The 21,925-nt window shown below is 41.3% G+C and overlaps 1 protein-coding gene across 1 annotated transcript in view; it reads left to right on the top strand.

Annotated features, from left to right (window-relative positions):
• The window catches only part of FAT4 (FAT atypical cadherin 4), a 123,919-nt gene that overhangs the window by 61,749 nt on the left and 40,245 nt on the right, over window positions 1–21,925 (top strand). The window contains exons 2-6 of the mRNA XM_048304300.1: window positions 1,082–1,213; window positions 3,932–4,193; window positions 5,895–6,245; window positions 10,359–11,281; window positions 12,010–12,184. Of these exons, the coding sequence (XP_048160257.1) occupies window positions 1,082–1,213; window positions 3,932–4,193; window positions 5,895–6,245; window positions 10,359–11,281; window positions 12,010–12,184 (1,843 nt within the window). The remainder of the gene's footprint in view (window positions 1–1,081; window positions 1,214–3,931; window positions 4,194–5,894; window positions 6,246–10,358; window positions 11,282–12,009; window positions 12,185–21,925) is intronic.

Raw genomic sequence — 21,925 nt, 5'->3', positions numbered from 1 at the left:
ACAGAGCGACCCAATCCATATATTTTCATCTAAGTGTAGGAAGAGTCCTTCTGGATAAGGGCATAGGAGATTCTGTAGTGTAAATAATATTTTGTCTGTCAAGTTAGGTACCTTCTTTAAGTTATCCACACCTTTACCTTTCACCTTTCTCTTTTCCTTGGTAAGACTTCTTTCAGCTACTCATTTTCTCCTTAGTGGGTCTTCAGAGTTTGGTGACTGTTCAATATTTTGGGTCCAAAACCTTACATTTTTTTTCATGATCAATCTAAAACAGCTGTGTCTTCTTCTTCTACTTCGGAATATCACATTCCAGACCCAGCAACAAGAGAAAACGTAGCTCTGCATCTTTTTGAATTAGCATCAGCAGGGCAGCAATCTTGCTTATGAAAAACTGGGGATAAAGATCACGAAACAACCTTTCAGGAGCTATCATTCTTACTTGGAAAAGCATACAGATATGGCATGTGAAAAGAACATTTGTTGAGTTTTGGATAGGCAAGGAGAGTAGATGCTAGTGAGTGCTCCTTAAGTAACGTTTATGTTTGCAATTAGAGGGGAGTTTTGCGAGAGAGAGAAAAGCAGATTATTTGTTATAAAATATATTAAGTGCAAGGGTGTTTTTTCCCCTCTCGGAACGGAGAGTTGCCAATATATAAACATTTCAGAGAGAATTTTACACCACCTCATCTTCATGTCAGGCAGCATTTAATGGTTGAACGATCTCCTGCCCCAGCACTTGGCAGTTATTCTCCAGGGGCTGACTTTGAGGATTACAATGACAGCCTATCAGTGGATCTTTTCCAATATAAACTAGACTAGGACCATTTCAAATCAGTTGCTATCAACAAGTCAAATTAACTTTATTTGTGTTAGAGGTTTTCCTAGGAGTATTTTATAACAGCGTGGAATTTTAATATCCGGACGGGCTTTTCCTATTGTTGGTGTGATTTGGGAATGTGCTAATTCATGTGATTAAGAGCAATTTACGTGATGTCTTTCAGAATTATCTGTTTAGTAACATTCAGGTCCTATCAGCATCCAGCACTCACTCAACTTTTTTTCCCATTCCTGCTTTTTACAGGTAGAAATAACACTTCAGGATATCAATGACAACCCACCAGTATTCCCCACAGACATGCTTGATCTGACAGTAGAGGAGAATATAGGAGATGGATCCAAAATACTGCAGCTGACAGCCATGGATGCTGATGAGGTAGGAGCATGGTTTCAGTTTTGAATGTTGGTACTAGAAGTGCCATTCTGGACATGTTTTTACCTGTTCCTTTCATCCCTTTGTGTGAGCTTGGCCTTAGGAATCATGGCAGTCATTCACAAAATTCTGTCCAGTATCATGGAGGTCTAAACCAGATTTGAAACCAAGATGATGTAGTTGAGCCCAGTTCCAAAGTGTGCAGTAAAATTATTCTGAGACAAGCCTTGGAGAACAAGAAAAATTCTGGTAATGCCTGCTTTCCCTTTGACTAGACCTAACAAAGATCAATATTATCCCTTCCAAATGAATGTTTTATTTTACCAAAAAGAGGGGAAAAGAAATAATGCTTAAATGTGTGCTCTGTCCATGAACCTGTTTGCAAAATAGTTATGCCCACTTAGATTCATTACTAGGAGAATGATGCAACTAAGGTGCTATGAATAACTTAAAATGCTGTTGATGCATTCATTTATTTTAGAAACTTAGTTACAAAAATGTTAATCATGTTATTTTTGTTTACTTGAACAGTTTCTTTCCATGAGGGAAAGGCCTAAAAAGTCAATATACTCGTGCAAAAAGTTTGTGTTATCGTTAAAATATAAAGTTACACTTGAAAACAACAAGCAGTTCTTGTTTTCAAATAATAGGGCAATTCAACTTCCTCAAGAGAATTTTATTCCTGGCCTTTTTTGTGTTAGCTTGGTTAGTCTTCCTGTGATTGTTAATTGGTGTACTTAATCTTACTACTACAAAGGGAACCACAGGAACACCCCCGGGAATGGTTCTAATGTGATTGTAAATATTTTGGTTTTCTCTTTATTTTCCAGTAGTAGCCTGATATACGGACAAAACCCAGGATTTTGGAAAGGTGCACATCTGTAACAAAAATTTTAGCTGTTTGCCTTTATTTTAGGAAGCAGTAAATACTGAACTACCACTCTCTGATGTGGTATGGCAAATATATGTAAGATTATAGCAGTATCTTATGCTCCAGCCTCTTTTTAACCATTCCTGAACTGCACCTAATCTGTTACCCATTCTGAAGCACTCCATCCAGTGGAAAGGGATTTGTTACCCTAGAGAGAAATCAGTCAGTCTTTTTCTCAAAAGGAATGATTTCAATTTCCCTACCAGAACATTTGTAACTCAAACTCTTTACAAAGAGCCCAAGTTTTCCTAGTGATGTGCAGTTTAGGGTCAAGATACCTTTTTATTCCCCGTGCCCCTTTTTGAAGTTGAGGGCACAGTATAAACCAGTATCACACATGGCTGTGGTTTTAGCTGCGCTGTGTTAGGACTCTGGGTGGTCAAACACAGGGTGAAGAATGCGGTCACCTCTGAAAATTCTCATGAGATGTGCTGGCTAAGCCACACAATTGGAGGAAAGCGTGTTGACAGCCCCTAGGCACACCTGAGCACATAGCTGAAGCACTGCATGCAGCTCTTCAGGGCTGGGCACCTGTAGAAGCCTGTTTTCTTTCTAAATTTCCTTTTATCAGTTAGCTTAGTCTGGCTCTTTGAAACAACACCCCAGAGAGAAAGTTTGGCACGGGGCACTCTGGTGAGGTCAGGTAACTGCTTGTCTCTCCTCTCGCAAATAGGAGCAGGTGTTTATCTCTGTTAATTTGCTTTTTTAGGCAGGAGTATTTGAAATAGCCATAGAATTCCTTTCTGCCTGTTCTCTTTGATCTGCTGTTCATTGCACAAGTGCCACTGGTGTGTCAGCAGCAGGTTTCAGCTGTGAAACCTGAGCTCTGGCCTGGCACCAGAGGAGGGCTCAATAAATATCTGCTTGCATTTCCAGGCACCATCAGCACACAGGGTTTAGGTACTGTGTCTGGTGTTAGAGGCTACCAAACCTTCAGTATCCTTAAGCCTGTCTTGGAAAAAGAAGTACATGACATTTTTCTATGTAACGTTATTTTTTCTTAATTTTCCTTTCAACCAAAATGCTCAAAGTCCACATGAATGCTTTTTTTTTTCCTCCCCCAACAACAAATGAAATTTTTTGACCCAAAAGCAAATGCTTTTGACTTGCAGCACAACCCAAGAAATCAGAACTGTGATTTTAATGATGTGTGATTTATCACTTTGGGGCTTTTTATTTAGGGGGGTAAATATATATCCATGCAGAAACTGACCTTTGAGGGCTGCTGCAAGCACGGCCTCCATGAGTTTCTCCTGACCATGAGCTGTGGCCCTTGCCATGCGTGGTGGCTGGAAGAGCTGCCACATGGCTGCCTCAGGTCTTCCCTCCTTTCATTCCTCCTTCCCTCCCTCTCCTGCTTGCTCCATGCCATCTCCAGAGAGCAAGAAAGGCAGAGCTGATCCCACTGCCAGAGATTAAATTAAATCTTCAGACATAAAAGAAGAATAAACATTGATCCTTATTAAGATGCCACGCTGCTCGGCGATGCTGGCTTGAAACTAAAACAGGTAACAGAGGTTTTTGGTATCGACTGGATGAAATCCTTTTATGAACAGTGGAGCACAAAGTATCTGGGTAATCTCATCATTTCGTGTCTCACAAATAAAAACTGTGTGCATATGTGTCTTTACTGTGGGACTGAAGCAGGGCAGGAAGGCTGTTTATTAAAGGAAACTGTTTGGAAAAATAATCTCCAAGTGTAGTTACTGGAACGATCCTTGTCTTACTGCAAGTTATGATGTGGTTTTCCTGGCAAATGATGTGATTTGACCACTTCTGTTCTGACCTAGGGAGCCAATGCCCTGGTCACATACACCATTATCAGCGGTGCAGATGATAGCTTCCACATTGATCCCGAGTCAGGGGAGCTGATAGCCACCAAGCGCCTGGACCGGGAGCGCCGCTCCAAGTACTCCCTGCTGGTCCGTGCTGACGATGGCCTGCAGTCCTCGGACATGAGGATAAACATCACTGTCAGCGACGTTAATGACCACATCCCCAAGTTCTCCAGGCCAGTCTACTCCTTTGACATCCCAGAAGATGCCACTCCAGGTAAACAGGAAATGGAAATACCACCACTGACCTCTCAAGTGGTTGTTTTCTTCTTTTTAGGGTGGTTTCGTATGCAAGAGTGTTTTCTTGCTTAAAAGGTGGGTTATAAACTAGAAAATATTTAGATCGAAAAGAGTTTTCAAGTACTGTGCTCTATTACATGACTCCAGGTGAAAAATGAATATTACTTCCAAGATTTTATACAGATTGCTAGTAGAAAAGCAGTATCTGCCAGTAGCATCTCAGAAGCTTATTGTAAAACATGAATAAACCAAGGAGATGCAAATGACATGGTGATAGCTTTTAAGCTTTTATTAGGGCTTTCATAAGCATGGGAGTCTCAGTTTGGAATAACCAAGATCACCCCTGTGCCTCAAACTTTTGCACTCTGTCCCACAGTCCCTGTCCAAAAATTTGGTGGTGTTTTGCATTAAAGGTTTACAGAGTAATCAGCTGTGCCTCAGGAATCTGATCTGGAAGTAATTGAGATGTCTCTACAGCACAGAGTGCTTTGGTTGCTGATCCCCAGCCGTTCTCTCTTTTCTCTCAGAGCCTTGAGTCTTCTGTTCTAGCAGGAATGACCCTGGAAAAGGCAAGCCTAATTCCCTCCACATTAAAATGAGACTTCTCTCGTTAATCATTTTTAGGGTGTACATTAGTGCTTTATACCCAGCTTAGCAGTGATGGATGCTGAAGGAACAAATAGGCTGATTTTCTGTTAAAGTACTGCATCTTCTCCTGTTCTATTCTCCAGCAGTCCTGGAGCAGCTGGCAGGCTCACCCAGAGGGGAAGGGCCCTGATGTTTCCCCTTCGAGGTTCCACTTTCTATCCCAGACAGTAATCCCCATTCCTCTTGTTAAAGGAACATTAGAGCTTGAGCTAATCAATGGGGTGTGAAAGATACCACTGTATCCAGCTGGATTAAAGGGGGTTATAGCACTCTTCTTTGTTCTGATGATATAAGCAGTTTTCATTGCTTGAAAATAGTTAACTGTGCTGCACGTAGTTCATCTGGTTCCAGGGAAAGGAAATTTAATGATTTATTTTCTTGGAAATGAGGTGATCTTAATTATAATTAGTGTTCAAAATACTAAAAAGTGACACTTGATTTCCAAACTCTAGTCAGATAGGTCAGTCATGCGAGGGCAGCTATGCAGAAATGAAAACACTGGCACAAATTCACAGGGCGTTGAATTTCAGAAAACAGCGGAGAACGGACCCCTATAAGGTTTCTAGTTTTCTAACCGCAGTTACCCTGCAAAGGCACTGTTTCAAAAAGCAGAGCTGGGATATGTGGTATGTACTCATATTTTGGTTTCTGCATTTGGAAAGAACTATCTAGAAGGTTCCAGAACTTGTGATTGTCTGCATCAAAGAGAGGGTCCTTTGAGTCATAGAAAGACAATACCTAGCAGGAGAAAAGATATTTTTGCCCCTGTTGATGTCTAATCTGCCTAAAGATAAAAAACCATTCCTGGCCATTGCTTATGGTGTTTGAGTAGCCCTTTAAAGCAAAATATGTTGTCCCTTTCAGCTTTGAAAAAACTTTTGCAATGGTTATTCACACAGTGTTGAGGCTTGAATTTCTCTTGGAGGACATCTCTCATCTGTGGATCTGCTTGATGGTGAGCTGGCTCTGGGCAGCCCAGGGAGCTGCCTGTTGCAAGTGCCTGATGGTGCTCTGCTGTTGTGCCATGCAGGTTCCTTGGTAGCAGCCATTCTTGCCACTGATGATGACTCGGGTGTCAACGGGGAGATCACGTACACCGTAAGCGAGGATGATGAAGAGGGAATCTTCTTCCTGAATCCTGTCACCGGGGTCTTCAACCTGACCCGAGCCCTGGACTACGAAGCACAGCAGTACTACATCCTCACTGTCCGTGCTGAGGATGGGGGAGGCCAGTCCACGGCCATCAGGGTGTACTTCAACATCCTGGACGTCAATGACAACGCGCCCGTGTTCAGCATGGCCTCCTACAGCACTTCCTTGATGGAGAACCTGCCCCCGGGATCCGCCATCCTCAACTTCAGCGTCGCTGATGCCGATGATGGTAGGAGTTCCCTCACACTCTGTATCTGTGATCATAAAGCTGTCTTTCACCTTAGCAACCTATTAGAAGACTTCCTAAAGAGGGAAAATTAGGACTACCCGTAAGTCGCTGCTCTCATATGCTTAAATTCACACTTAAAGTAGACCTAAGTCTGGCAACTCTTTTTCTGAAAGTTCATTGTAAGTTCTAAAGAGGGTTGTGGTAATATCAGATGTTATCTGCAGCCATCATAAACGTACTGTAACTTGTAAGTCTATCATGAAGACAATTGTCATCTGCAAGGTATTGATAGTGGAGGTTAAAAAAACTTGTTGAAAGGGATCTTGGGAAAACTTCTCATTAAAATAAGCTTTAATCTTGGGATAGTTTATGGCATCCAGAAGGTGTTAATGTGTTGGAGTGTAAAAGGTATGATTTTTATAGCTTGCTTAACCATTTTGCCATACAGTTTGTACCCAAGCAAGAATAATTATAGAAGATGACCATAAAATATGTAAACATCATTCCATCGTGTACCGCATTTTCTGAAGTGTCCACAGACATTACCCAGTGTGACTTAATGCAAAACTCTTCATTCATAACACTCACAGTGACTTTACAGGTGAAGGTTATTTTTGTGACATGTTGAGCAACCTTGTCTCCTCTCAACTTGACAGGGGCTCAGCGGAGCCCACGGAAGTGTCTCGCACTGAAATGTCCTTCAAGGACAAAGCCACCTACATGCTTCGAGGAATCCCTGTTTGTGCACCTAAATTGACTGACCCTATCAAGATTACTCAGTAAAGCAGTTTTTCCTCAGGAAATACTGAGTTGCTGAACTCCAACATTTTTGTGGGGAGATAAATTTTGTGCTGATGGATGGAACTTTCCATGGTAAAAATTGCGTAACTGGTTTTGAGATCAAACTGAGGAAGGGAGAAGAGATTCCATAAGATAAGCCAACAAATCAGAAGTCAAAACTTTGTGATACTGGCTGTTCTTGCATTAATCTCTCTTTCACCACACTTGTTAAGGCTTTTATTTTATGTAAACTAAACATAAGTTGGAGGAGGAACTTGTGCTTGTGTCATGCATTACCAGGGAAGGGATTGTTCCTTCAGACTTGTAGATAAATGGGTTTGTGTCCATCTCCTCCTTTGTTTCTTACTTTCCTGTCAAGACTACAACACTTGGTTTCAAATCCTTTTGGAAGTTAATTTCACTTCACCCTTATGGGTCTGTTTTCCTTTTCTCTTGCACCTCATACATTAATTTCCATCTGTGCACAGTGGATGGGAACTATATCATAGCACTGACATATCAATTCACATTCATCACACACTCAGTTATCAAGGAGGCAAATGAGTATTTGAGGAGCAATGCAATGAGAAGTCAGATATCTTGCTTTTTATGTTTTCTGGCACACTTGCTTTTCTAGCAGGCTGGATTTAAAATTAATAGGGCAGAAATATCATTTCAAGAGCGTGCCAGGTTGAGTTCTCCCATAAGACTGTAACTTAAGCAAATGTTATGATCTATTGTTGTTTCTGTTTCAAGCTCAGACTTGTTATCTTGTGTTGTCTTATATTTATCTAGAGCACTGAAATAGCTAGTGCTAGTATTATACTCTTCTCCATGTGCTCACAGATAATGCACTCAATACAAATATAATTTCATTGATTATTTATGTTACATGATCCCATAGTTTGAAGGAGCTCTGAAAAGACATTGTTTTATAATGAGGCATGGCTGTTGTTTTAGGAGAAACACTGATAAAGGACAGAAATATGGTGATAGTGAAACTGCTTCAATTTTCGTTTTCTTGTTCAGCACACCCCTTGGGAAACAGCAGCTGTTTAGCTGAGCTTGGACTGTTTCATGTACAGATCCATAGTAAATATCAGCTACAGCTCTTGGATATTTAACAATGTAGTAATATAATAATATATGCTAAAGAACTCAGTTACCATAAAGACATTCATTTTGAGATTCAGATTTTATTTTTTTCAAAGAATTACCAGGAACAATATCCGAGGAAAGCACACACACATTTGTCAGTTTGTTAAAAAGTATGGTAAGGTATTCCCCCAGGCAAAGCTGGTGTAATTTCTCAGCTAAACTCTTCAGATATTTATAGAATGGCAGAGGCGAAGTAGTTTTGTTGGGTCTTTTTTTAGTCTCATTAGTAAATAAATAAAAATAGAAACAAAACCCTTTAGAGTGTTATCATGAAATTGGTGACTCCATGTCTGTCTTTTCAGTGTTTTATCAGATTAAGCATCAGATTAAATAAACCTAAAGTTCAACAAAGAGGATGTCTATACAGTCTCCCTAAGAAAAGCCCCGTTCCAAACCTTGGAAGGGGGGATGGACAAGGTGCACAATGCCAGCTTGGTATGCTGTTAAAAAAAAGAATAGTTCCCTAAGTGGCCTTCCTGGCTCCACTGATATTTAGGCAAATCTTCTGTTTCACAGTTTAATTTATATTAGTATTACCAGCATGGAAACCCATGAGAATACAGGACAAAGAATGAAAGGTTCATGGAGGTGATAAGGAAGAGCAAACTAATTTTTTCTTAGGAATGAACACCATAAAAACACTGGGGTGGGAGGGGGTGGAGGAAATAGAGTATTTTTTAAAGTAATTTTCTTTTGGAGGACCCAAATCCTACCCATCTCCAAAAATCAACAAAAATCTTGAATTGCCAGAAAGTACTTTACTGAAATCAAGACTTTTATGCATGTAATTAGTCATTTGAAAATAGAACTGAACAAAAATCAGAGTAGCATTAAACTTTCACCATCTTTCACTTGATCAAAGTAATGGAGAAACACTAATATCTGGCAGATAAATGTATTAATGTTTTAAATTGCATTCAAATATTTTGTCTTTCATGTTTCATTCTATTCATTTTATAATTTAACTCCTACAAGAGGAAAAAGAGAGGGAAAGATGGCAATTAGAGTAGCCACATGTAAGACTAGATTTCTCAAGTCTGAGCATAATAAACAGCAGAGATTAATAAGTCTAATGCAGGAATAATTTTATTATCAAAGCAATTCACTCGGAGAGAAAAGAGCTTCTGAGTAAAAATGACAAAATGCACAGCAATCAGTGAAATGGGCAGCTTGGTTTCTTTGCATGAACAAGCTAGTTTGAGGGGTAAATTAGTAGCTAATGGTTGGTTAATTTACTGACCCTAAACACAGTCTTGAATATGCAAAACAAGAAAAAAATTTTAAATTAATTAAAATAGGAGTAAGATAGAGGAGAAGAAACTTGTCTCACAATTGGATGTTCCCAATAATTAGTTGTTCAGAGTGAACTGTGGAATCGAAGCAATAACACACATTGTTTCTTACGTGGAATATGTAAGGATATTTCACAGCCCTGTCCAGGTTCAGGATGTATTTCCCTTACTGGAATGATAAATCTCTCCCCTGACCATAATTGCTAGTTACGTTTTGATCATGAGATGAGTGAGGGCTGTTCATCTGATATTTTGGAATACCATGCCATATATGGGAAGCATACCTTTCCCCACTATTCACTCTTGGCTTGCTCCAGCTAGGCTTGGGAGTTTCTGCTTGTGGCTTTTTTAATTGAGTGGAAGAATTCATGAAATAATTACATTAATAATAATGTTGCTTGGTTGAACTGGGAATAATGGAGGAAACCAGATGTTCAATGAGCAGCAGAACTACTAAGTCTTGGTTTCTGAAGGAAAACCCTTCAAATCCTTTATCCCCAACCATTTTAGATGGGGAAAAATTACTCGTGGTGCCACCGTGCAGCTCCTGCTGAATGAAATGCAGAGATGAACCCTGCCAGACATTCCCTCTGCGGCCTCTCCAGTTAACATCCTCCCTCTCTCTTTCATGAATATTACCATGTTTGAAAATAATCATTTCAAAGGCTTCTTCTCCACTCTGAAACTTGCCTGAAATGAGCAGATGGATTCAAAAATGGTGATGAGGAGGCTGAACACTTCACGTGGTTGTATAGGAACCACGTGGTTCATTTCCATAGGAAAATGAAGGAAAATTTCCTGTGGAAACAAGGCTAGAAATATTGATACCTAGGTCAGTGGGATGAATTCATGTTATCTACCTTTCTTCTCCCTCCCCAACCAGGCCCCAACTCTCAGCTGTCCTTCAGCATCGCGTCCGGGGACAGCGCGGGGCAGTTCAGCATCGACAACAGCGGCGTGTTGAGCATCCGGCAGCCTCTGGATCGGGAAAGCCAGTCCTTCTACAGCCTCGTCGTGCAAGTCCATGACATGGCCCCCCTCCCAGCCTCCAGGTACACCAGCACAGCCCAAGTTTCGATCATCCTGCTCGATGTGAACGACAGCCCTCCGAGCTTTATCTCCCCTAAGCTGACCTACGTCCCGGAGAACACGCCCATAGATACGGTGGTGTTCAAAGCACAGGCGACTGATCCCGACAGTGGTCCCAACAGCTACATCGAGTACAGCCTGCTCCGGCCTCTGGGAAACAAGTTCAGCATCGGCACTATCGATGGGGAAGTGAGGCTCACTGGAGAGCTCGACAGAGAGGCCGTGGCCAACTACACCTTGACTGTGGTAGCCACAGACAAGGGCCAGCCATCCCTTTCTTCGTCTACGGATGTGGTGGTGATAGTCCTGGACATTAATGACAACAACCCGCTCTTTGCCCAAAAGCTGTACAAGGTAGAGGTGTCAGAAAATACTTTGACAGGGACGGATTTAATCCAGGTGTTGGCTACAGATGCAGATGAAGGGACAAACGGGCAGGTCCGCTATGCCATCGTGAGCGGAGATGCCAACAGTGAGTTTCGGATCGATTCTGTGACAGGGGTGATAACTGTGGCCAAGCCTTTGGATAGAGAGAAGAAGCCCTCCTACACACTGACTGTTCAGTCATCTGACCGCGGGAGCAGCCCCAGGACCGATACCACAACAGTCAGTATTGTACTGAAGGATGTCAATGATTTCATTCCCACATTTGAGCTTTCTCCCTACTCTGTGAATGTCCCCGAGAATTTGGAGACGCTCCCAAAAGTTATTCTGCAGGTAGGTACATTCAGCAATAAATGTGTGTCTCTGACAATTAGTAGCATGCCTACATGGTATTAATGCCCAGTGTCCTTCCTCCAAAATTAAAAAGGGGCAAAACATGGAAAAGCTGCCTCTTGGCTTTAATTGAACTTGCAGTCATTGTTGGCTTGTTTTCCTTTTTTGTTTGTATGGGTGCATTTTTTCTGACCAAAAGTTAATAATATGCTTTGGAGTTCTGTTTGTGTTTTCCCTACCTATCCTCACGCCTCCACTGGGACTCTAAGAGTCTGCTCTATCTCTCATCTCATTCTCAACTTCCATGCAACAAATCTCTCAATCTAGTCACTGCCTACATGGGATGAGGCTGTGTGCCAAATATTGAGAGAGAACTAGACGGATTCTGACAGCAGGACATGCAGTGCTTGCTCTCATACAGAGCTTAGCCTATACAGGTCATTTGTGGTTTTCACAGAGCCCCAACACAGTTTTTCTGTATTTATGCTCAAGAAAAATAGGTAATCAGCTATTTAATATTTTCAAACTATGTTTTTTAAATCCACCATCACTGTGTTAAGTTTTTTTTTACAATTACAGCTCATTTATACTTGTAGCATTTGCATTAATTCAACCCGTTAATTTGGATTATTATCACAGAGAATGTTTCCTCTATCCCAGTATAATTTTCCAGACCTCCTGCGCTCATCAGGTCTTTGATATCTCTTCTGTTTGCATTGCTTGTGTAGGTTGTAGCAAGGGATGATGACCAAGGGCTGAACAGCAAGCTGACCTACGTGCTGATGGCTGGCAATGAAGAGGAAGCCTTCACTCTCTCGGGCAGCGGAGAGCTGCGCCTGGTGCGGAGCCTGGACCGGGAGGCCAAGGAGCAGTACCTGCTCCTGGTCACGGCTGCTGATGCAGGTGAGGCAACTAAAAACTCTCTTCTGCTGAGGTCACGTGGAAAACAGTGCATTCTGGGCAAAAACATAAATGTTTTCATGGTGGTGGTCTGAAACTTTAGTGGATGGAGATTGTGTAGCCGTGTTGAATGGAGATTTCTGTGAGGAGAGCTGGGCTTACCTGATGTCAAAGGGAATTTGGTTTCTGGAAATCAGGATTTTATGTCCGGTTTTCTGCTGTTAGTAGTACTCACTACAGATTTAGGTAGGTGGATTTTTGCCCTGCAGTAGTAAGTGGTCCTACCTAAGTCATAAGAACTTCATGCATGACTACAAATACCAGTTCAAACGCAAATACCAGTTCAAACGGCAATAAAACCCTATATAATGTTGGCATCACAAATGTGCAGAGGTCACACCTGTGGCCAGAAAACAGCTATGGACTACCCAGTTAATCTTACTGAAATCTTAGCCCTGAAAAGTAACAAGAATTTGCATTTCAGTATTTTAATTTTCTGCTTTGCTCAGCATCCAGTCATATGTTTGCTCCACAGTACCAAATGTATTCCAAGTTTTTTTCATTTTAAAACAGGACGTGAAGTCTTGTTATGAAGATTAATTACACTTTCACTTGAGGTGTCCAAGCACAAAAGTTTGGTTTCAGATTTTGGTGTGAGTATTATTAACAAAGACATCCTGCATCATACTTTGGACTGATCTCCGGTCTCCCATGGTTTGATGGATTTAATTCACTGCAGAACTTGTTCCTGCTTTCTAGCAGTAAAAATAGAACCAAACCCGACTTGCTGACAAGTGAATACAGTTTTGTTTTCTGCCATGCTGTGTGCAGTATCTTGTGCCGGTGACAATAGCTATGGCTTATATTTTCCTATTGCAGCAGTGCTCAGGTATTCCACAGTCTGAGCACAGCTGAAGCTGCAAAACACAATTTTAGGGCTTGAGGTATCATTTGTCTTGTACTTTGGCTAGAGATGCTGTGTGCTTTATGGTTTTTACACTGGCTTTCCATTACTCTGTAGCCTCGAACTGCTCACTTGTGACTTGGACTCGCTTGAATGTCCTCATGTTCCTTCCGAAGCTGAGGCTGGATTTGTCTTGATGTCTCTTTGGTCTCTCAGTCCAAGCTGGCAGAAGTCAGTGGGGGCTGTACAGAACAGAGTACCCAAAGACTAAACTGATAAAAGGGGTGTCATGCAGCCAGCAATTATTGTCCTTCTTGGAAGAGGGAGGGGAGCAGTACTCAGCTGTACCCTGCTCCTAGCACTGTGTGTAAGCCAAGAGTTTGACCAGAGCACAGGCTTTTCCTAGACTCTGGTCCCTAAAGAAAAATACAAAATCTAGGAGCTTTAACCAACAGTTAAATCCAGCAGTCCCAAATGAAAATATTTACTTGTGTTGGGAGATCTCAGAGTTTCAGGTAATCCAGGGAGATGTTAATACATGAAGTGTGCATGGGACCTTTGCCATAAGTGGCTGACAAGAACAGCAGCATGTTTTATGAGTTCCTGTGTTTAAACATGTAGATATCACACTGATTAAACACTGTTTGAAACTTCCTTTTTAAATTTGCTATGTTCTTGTAAAGCCAACGCACAAGTTCCCATGCCCTCCTGCTAGTGTTAAAATGTACTAGCAAGTGTGTTCAGCAGTAACTTTAAGCTAAATGTAACTGCTCTGCTGTGTTTAAGTTTACAGCCTGACTAATCCACAGCTGGTGTGATTTGGGGTAATTTTCAGCCAGGCTGGTGAATAGCATTAGCTATCATCTTCTGGTTGCACTGAATACTTGTTCTGAATTCATACCAGCTAAGAATACATTGAAAACTATGCTAGCCACGATTTATCTAAGACATCACAGGAAAATAGAAGTCTTCCTTAGAAGTCAGTGGCAAAACTTAACTTGATTTCATGGAAGTGGGATGTGAACCGTAGGCATGGTAGATATCCAGGTGGTACCACACTGGCTGCTGCTAGTCAGTGCCTGCTTCATTAAATGAGGTATTTCTTGCCATGCTGGCAAAAAGATGGGAATAACACAATCTTGAAATGGATCATAAAAGTGTTTGGAGTATTTATGTTCTTGAGCAGCTGCTAAATGTTTATAAAAGAAACTCTCACAGGTGTGTCCAGCTCTTTGCCTAACATAACCATTTCTTTTGAGTCTCTCAGTTTGTGTTTGTTTGATAATTCCTAGAAAGAAGGATTTTGCATACAGATCATTTATCCAGAAATATACATGCAAAACAGGTAGGGAAGCTGTGCCTGACAAAGTGTTGAAGAAAGCAGACTTGTCTGAAATTGTCCACATCCATGTTATATTTGAAAATGAGTCATGGAAAAGGTATTGTCCTTTGCACTTCGAGGTTGGCTTTTAATAGCTGTAATAAACAGTCTTTCAAGTAGTCTTTAGCAGCCCAAAGAACAGTCTTGCCATATATGGTGCATCTGATTTAAGGTTTGGGGGTTTTTTTACAGATAAAAATCATGGTACACATCCAGATGCAGTTAACTCTGGAAAAGTCCATCAAGAGCAAAATTCTGTCTGTCCAGCCCTCTTCCCAGTTTTCTTAGGGTCTGCATCTGAATTTTTATAGGCTGCACTGACTGGTTTAAAGTATTCAGAGATGATATCCTGCTCCTATAGAAGTCTATGCCAGCTCTTCCTGTTCTTTCCAGGAAGCAGACACAAATACATACTTAGAAGCACTGTTAGACATAAGAACTAATGGATTCCCAACTTAGTTTTGGCTGTTTTCCTGGTATCCTTATCCATAATCAAGGATTTCTTGCTTTTCTTATGTTTATTTTCACTTCATCAAGTCGTGACTGTGGATTCTTGCAGTGTTACCTTAGCCTGTGTAAGGGGAAGTTGCTGGAAGAAGGATGACTTGTAATTTTTCATTATTTTTATCTTGAAGTGTCCATCCAATGCACCTTTATAGGTTTTACAGCATGTTTTGGCAGCAGGTACACCGAGTATAACAGCAAGGGAAGGATTAGGAGGTGGTAAAGTGTGGAGCCAGCAGGGCTGCATGGGATACAGTGCCTGTGTCCTCAGGGATCTCTGTGCTCTTTCACCGCACACAGGCATGCTCTCCCAGAGCCCAGATCTTAGTCCTGGGCACGTGAGAAGAACTGTGAGTAGTGAAGAGCTCAGCTGCTCATAAGCACTGGGGACAGGTCAGGTGTGGGACCACTGGTGGGACCACGTGCACCAGCAGTGGAAATCCGGGCGGTTGTTGAAGAAATGCTTTCCCAAGCAAGAGCTCCCCTCAGGCCCAGGGAAGTCAGTCATGATATATGCACTGTCCTGGCTCTGGCCCAACTATTCCTTGGCCTTGGCTGCTAATCCTCCGCCTGGTCCTCAGGGTGGATCATGGGTTGGTGCAGAGTCTTCCCTCTGTGCTAGGAAAGGGAAGAGACTGACAAAACAACTTCTGGCGCTCAGCTCAGTGATTTGTGTCCATGCAGCCTGCCTCGTGCCCAGTTTCCATAGGACAGTCTGCACAAAGGGTTTTGATTCCTACCTTGGATTATCATCACTCTTCCCTCACTTCTGCACTTCCACTGTGCTCTCACTACGGCTGGGTCTCGGATACTAGACCGCCACTCCAGGCAGGGGGGGATTTATGAGGACACGCAAAGCATCCATCACTGGGAACATTCAGCATCTTCCAGAGCTGTACACCTGTGGCTTTGGTCGAGAAATAAAACATAATTCAACCCCGAAGCTTAGCCATCCCACTTTAGAGACCCTCTTGCAGCACAAGCTCTAAGACCAGACTGCATGAATTATAAATAGAGCGACAGGCAAGGTGATGGACTGTGGAATAACAGGAGAGTGTTTAGATTGCAGATGCTGCCCCAGAATGTCTGCTAACATAAACGCCAAGAAACCTACATGCAACTATTTGAATGTGTCTTCACGGGTCTGCTTCTACCACATAAATCTGTTCTGCTATGCTCTACCTTTCTTCATGGCAAAATGGTTGGGAAAAGAGACTTGCTACTTTTTGTTTTTTCACCCCATCTGGTGGGGATGCAGCACTAGGTAAACATTCAACTCTGGCAGCATGACAAGAACTGGTGCAGCTGCTTTTATCATCCCTGTCTTTAACTCTTTGAGCAATTTTCTGGACAAATGTTAGCATTCCAACAGTCCTCCTCCTCTTATTTATTGATTGCAGGGATGTGGAATAGCACATCTGGAAACCTACTCACTGCCTGGGACTACTGTTTAAATAAACTGCAGCCACCATCTCTTGATTGGGTTGGTCAGAATGCCATATTGCCACAATGAAACCAAAATCAAGTTGTGATGTTTCTAATTAGAAGCTGTGTTCCTGTGTTTTGGGGTTTTTAAAATTTTATTTTCTTAAATAATCTATTTATTGATTTAGATAAATAGTCCCTAAAGAAATGAATCAGTGGACTGATTATTATATTTAGTTAGCTGCTCTTTGTATACATCCTTGGCCTGGATGAAAAACAACCTTATGTTTTTTCTTTAGAAAATGTTGGTCCCTGACTTATGCATTGTTTCCTTCAAGGATGTAGAAGGGCAACCAAGCAGAGAGGTTATATACTTCTCAGGAATTCTCTTCTGAGCTAGGCTTTTGGTTCCCTTCAATCCTAAAATCAAGTGAAAGATGACAGTGCAGTTGTGTTGTTTTTTTAACACATTTCAAGATATTTCCCAGTTTGGGGTAACAACAGAAGGACAGCTGTATTTTCTAGTAATGTTGAGAAAGTCTTAAGGCTCAACATTGTGTGAGATTTAAGTGGCTGGGCTTAAAGACATTTGTACTCATCCTGTTTCCTTAGCAGACACTGTATTTCTACCTAACACAGAGTCTACAGTGTGAAAAGATGTTGCCTGAAAAGAATGAATATTATTTTTAGAACAAATTTAGCTATTTTTAAATTTTGGTGCTGTCAAAACAAACAAGTAACTCACTTCAGCCAGAGATGTCCTGTTTGCCAGACTTTCTGTGCAATGTTTGCTGAGGCTTTGGTGAGCTAAATGGAGCTGATGTCTGCTCACCTTGGTGCTTATCAGTTGACAGAAGGATTGCTCTCTTCTGTGGCCTTGTTTTATAGCCACAGCTGTTTCAAAATGAATATTGGGTTCTGTCCCAGCTCTGTTTATTTCCTTGTCTTTATGGAAGTTCTTCCTTGTGTCAGTGCTGTCTTCTCTAGTCTAGTTTTAGGGGTTTTCTATTTCACAGGCTTTATTTTTTTTGCTCTTTTAATACTGGTACTAAAACTATTGTTGTGGTAGTTCTGCATGATTTTTTAATTTATTTCTAAATGGCACCGTAGGAGAACTGAAATGGCAACATTCGTCAATGAGTTCGTAGTGTTCATAGTGTCTTACCATCATCCAAAATCAGGAGACAAGAGAATTGAGAGTGGCATTTTGTGTGTGTGGGAATCTAATAGCAGGGTCTTGCCCTATCACAGAGCCTAGAAACTGTTAGCCCTGTGACATTTTTCTCTAGAAGACAAAAGCTCCAAAAACTATTTAGGAAGAGAGTTTGTGGCAGAGTCAGTCCAATATTCCCTAAGGAATTACTGTCAGGGAAGAAAGCATATCAGTGTCTATAGGATTTGACACATTTCCTCCCCAAAGGAGATGAGGGCTTTAGCCCATTCCCTCAGAGAACCGCCCCATGAGATGCACAACACAGCCCCAGCATGCCATTTGCTGGATTTCGTCCTCTTTTTGGACTTAAACCTTCATTATTAGATCAATATTTTCAAAATAGCCCAGCAAGAGTCTCTGGGCTAAATCCAAGCATATAAGTTCTCTGGGGTGGGCTGCAGGAGAGACATTCAGGTTGGCAAAGGGCTCAGACTGACCAGCTCAAGCTGAAATATCTGTGAAAACAATGAAAGATTTTCACTCAGATTAACATAATGCACAGCACTTCATTTTCAAACCAACTCAAACTAGTTTCAGGGGGAAAAAAATCCAGGTATATCTCTTCAAAAAAAAAAAGATTCAGGCTCGTTTATTTAAACTGGAAAAGAAGCTAGAACATAATGCTTATTATGTAAAAATTTTCAGGTTAGAAAGAATTGTCTGTTTTTCGGTTTTCAAGCTGTAACACTTTCTCTCTTACCTCTTCATTCATCCATCTTGCTCTGATTAGTTTGGAACTTCTACATCTAAATTAATTTTAAATTGTTGTTCTGCTTACATCACTTACCTGTGAAATTCTATTTCATATCTGCTAATGAGATCTCTGGATGTAATCTGTTTTGCAGAAGAATACTTAGAGTAGTTCTTAAGCAGTTTATCAGCCTTTGACAAATACTAAGATTTTTCCAGCCTTGGTGATCTTAAACTGTTTTTTTAAATTAAACATTACACCTTATAAATTGTAAGTCTGCTAGCTCAATCTTCAAATACAAAGCTACAATTTCAGGAAGCCTTAATTGCAAGGATAAAACAAGTAAAACATGCACATATTGCCTGAACACTTAGCCTGCTGGTTAATCTTCTCTATTTATACAGGGTGTTTTTAAAGCGTAATTCAAAATTGTGCATTACAGGAATTTCACTGTGGGATATTCAGGAGTCGCAAGCCGTCAAAAATTGCCTTAGTCAGCAGTTCCTGCAGGAGCCAGCTTCTCTGTTTCTTCTGTTTACAGCAATAACTTATAACAAGGAGGAGTAATTTGGTGGTTTTAAGGAAATATTTTTTTAATGGCTCTGCCTTTCTTCTGAGTTGCAGTTCCACTTTCTTTCAATCTCACTTAGGTCGCCAGAGGCCGTGGGTGGGGCACATGGACAGGCCCACTCTCCCAGCACCGCCTGCCTTGCGGGCACAGGGAGATCATAAAATGATTTGGGATGGAAGTGACCTTGAACCTCATCGAATTCCAACCTTCTGCCACAGTCAGGGGCACGTTCCATTAGACCAGGTCACTCCAAGCCCCATCCAAACTGGCCTGGGACCCTTCCAGGGAGGGGGCAGCCACAACTTCCCTGGGCAACCTGTGCCAGGGCCTCACCACCCTCACAGGGAACAATTTCTTCCTTGCACCCTTACAACCAGTCATATGCCATGATTTTTATGAACATTAAGTTCAGCGTTTTCCTTAATTGTTCTTGTTTTGAACCATTTGGTTGCTCTGGAAATAAATGCGTTTCTGGCTAAGAAATGTGCAGTACGTACATGTGAGATTGTCAAACATGTGAAGTTGTGCTAAATATATATTATACTTTATTGCATGTGTTTCCTTCTCAGTCAGTGTCTGTGTTCCTGTAGGTCTGTAACAGTGCTCCAGCTTTTTTTTACCTCTCTGGGTTAACAGCTGCAGGAAACTGCTCCTGATCAGAGGAGGAGAACAGGGATAGGGAAATGTGCATATACACCAGAGGCCTTAAAACTGCCCCTCTGTGTCCCTTTCTTACAACAGCATGTTAAATCAATCATAATGTGTTGTTGCCCCTGTTCTGAAGCCCCAAAGCTTAATGAATTCATAGGATGTAGTCAATCAGGAATTTTGGTATCCAAATTTAAAACCCATGTGGATAAAACCGGATGAGAGATCCCATTGTGCATCACTGTTTTGGGACTAAGTTTTCTTTTGCACTCTCAAAACGAGTGTGAGTATCTGTGTTTGTGCACAAGCATCAGCCTAAGCATGGCTGGACATGTTGTTGCTTGAACAAGGTTGGACTCTGATCCAGTGATTAATTTACTATTTTGTTTTCACTTTTGATGTTCTCAAATTTAGTTTCGTTTGCTCCCAGTTTATTTAGGCTGCTAGATGGGGGATGATACTGACTTTTCTAATACCTGAGGTAGTACAGAGAGTCCCTTTTTCTTTTTTTTTTTTTTCTTGTTAGATAATCCCTGCAAAAGTACAGATCTGTCCCAGCTATCAATCTATTCCCTTGGGTTTTGAAGTACAAGTTCTGTTAAATCAAATTTGACACACTCAGAAATTTTGAAAATTTGAGTTTCCTGCATGGTCTCATTCACCACGGTCACCAGCTGACCTGACTGAGAGTACAGCTTCTAACTTTTTAATATCTTTTATTAGCCACTTACTTGAGCTTTTGTCTCAAAATAATCTAGGCTCACCAGTTTTTTTAAGACTTAGCATGACAGCCTGTGGTGAAAAATTGAGTAAGAAGAAAACAAAGCACAGTCAACATACCCAGCCAGGACAAATATTTGTGGTGCAATCTTGTAAAAAGAGCTGCTGCTTTTTCTCATTTCACATACGCAGTTTCTTCTTTGTTCTTGGAAAAGAAGTTAAAGTCGTCCATGTTCCAAATCAAGGTTCATGTGCACTAGGAATGCAAAGTGTAATGCAGGCTTGTTGCATTTTCACTTAATCTAGCTCCATATTTATTTTAGGACTCACCAGTTGAGGGAGGCTCAGCACGCTCTGCATTTAAATGCATTTAGAAAGATTGGCCACTTTATTGTGAGAAAGGCCTTGTTTACTTGAGTGTAAAAGTTAATTCTCTGTGATAACACATACAAGTCCTAGTCCTGGGACTCATTCACAGTGTTTGACTGGAGAAGTGAAATCCGCTTTGTTGCAAAGCAACACGTTTCAGTGAGGCAAAAATTCCATTTCTGTTAAATCGCTTTCCAATTTTCAGCATAATGATGTGTTTAATTTACCACAAAACATGGTAAACTGCCTGCAGTATGAGTCTTGATTAGCCATTTAGATTCATTTTATTTCATTTTAATCCTTTTTTTCTTTCATTTTAGTGAAATGTATCTGTGGCTTTTTTGCTTAAGTTTACTGTTAGTTTTCTAGCACGTGATTTAGATATCTTAGTGCTGGCAAAAACTTTTGAGTTCCTGCTTTCTGAAAGGAATGATGGTTTTACTATCTGCTGTGCTAACCATGGTGCAGACAGGACCTAGAAGCCATTAAGGCTTCAAACAATATGTGGATGGTGTGCTGGACACATTCTCCTATTTCTAATTTTTGCTGTGAGCCAAACAGCACCATGCAGCAGAGATAATTTCCAATAGCATCATCTTTTCCTGAGCTTTCTTGAAGAACCTAAATGGCTTTGCAAGTTTCCTTCCATGGTTTTTTTCTTGCTGCTCCAGTGCACTAAGTGCTCTGCTCATTCCTCACTCACCCAGATGTGGTATGGAGAGGTGAACATGTACCAGAGCAGACACTGCCATGTGTTTGGGGATTCCAGGGAGCCCAAACAGCTTCTTTTTCCCATTCCCCAGGACAAGGGACAAGCACATAGTGTTGGTGTGTGGATAGACCAAGGCAAAAGTGAAAGTAGCCTTTAGGTGCATCCCTTGTGGGTGACTTTGTGGGTTCAAAGCATCAGCATAAGTGGGGGGAATGAGTGGCTTATGATGAGTTCATCCAGAAAGGTGTATTGTCCTCTCTTTGCTGGTTATCCAGCATTTGAGAAATAGAGATTGTCAGGTAAATTGTATTTCTCCCCACGGTCACCTTCCTGCATTTTGTTTCCTTTCTTCTACTTGTATTGATGCACAGAGCCATTATTTTTCATCCCACCTCTCCTGGACAGGGAGAGGAAAAAATTGAGAGGGCTTGTTACCATTTCTAAAGTGACAAATTGCAAATATCATCATATTTTTTGTGGTGATCAGCTGCAAGCAAGCATAGGTGAATGGAGCAGAAAACCTGCTTGTAGTTCTTTGCCACCTTGCTGGGGCAAGAGAGATCGTGCCCCGTGCCCCTGCCTGACCCACATTCCCCATGGCTGTTT

The sequence above is a fragment of the Corvus hawaiiensis genome, chromosome 5, assembly GCF_020740725.1.
Source record: "Corvus hawaiiensis isolate bCorHaw1 chromosome 5, bCorHaw1.pri.cur, whole genome shotgun sequence".
Classification (NCBI taxonomy): domain Eukaryota; kingdom Metazoa; phylum Chordata; class Aves; order Passeriformes; family Corvidae; genus Corvus; species Corvus hawaiiensis.
The sequence above is the reverse complement of the archived record's forward strand: the minus strand, read 5'-3'. Positions and strand labels throughout refer to the sequence as shown.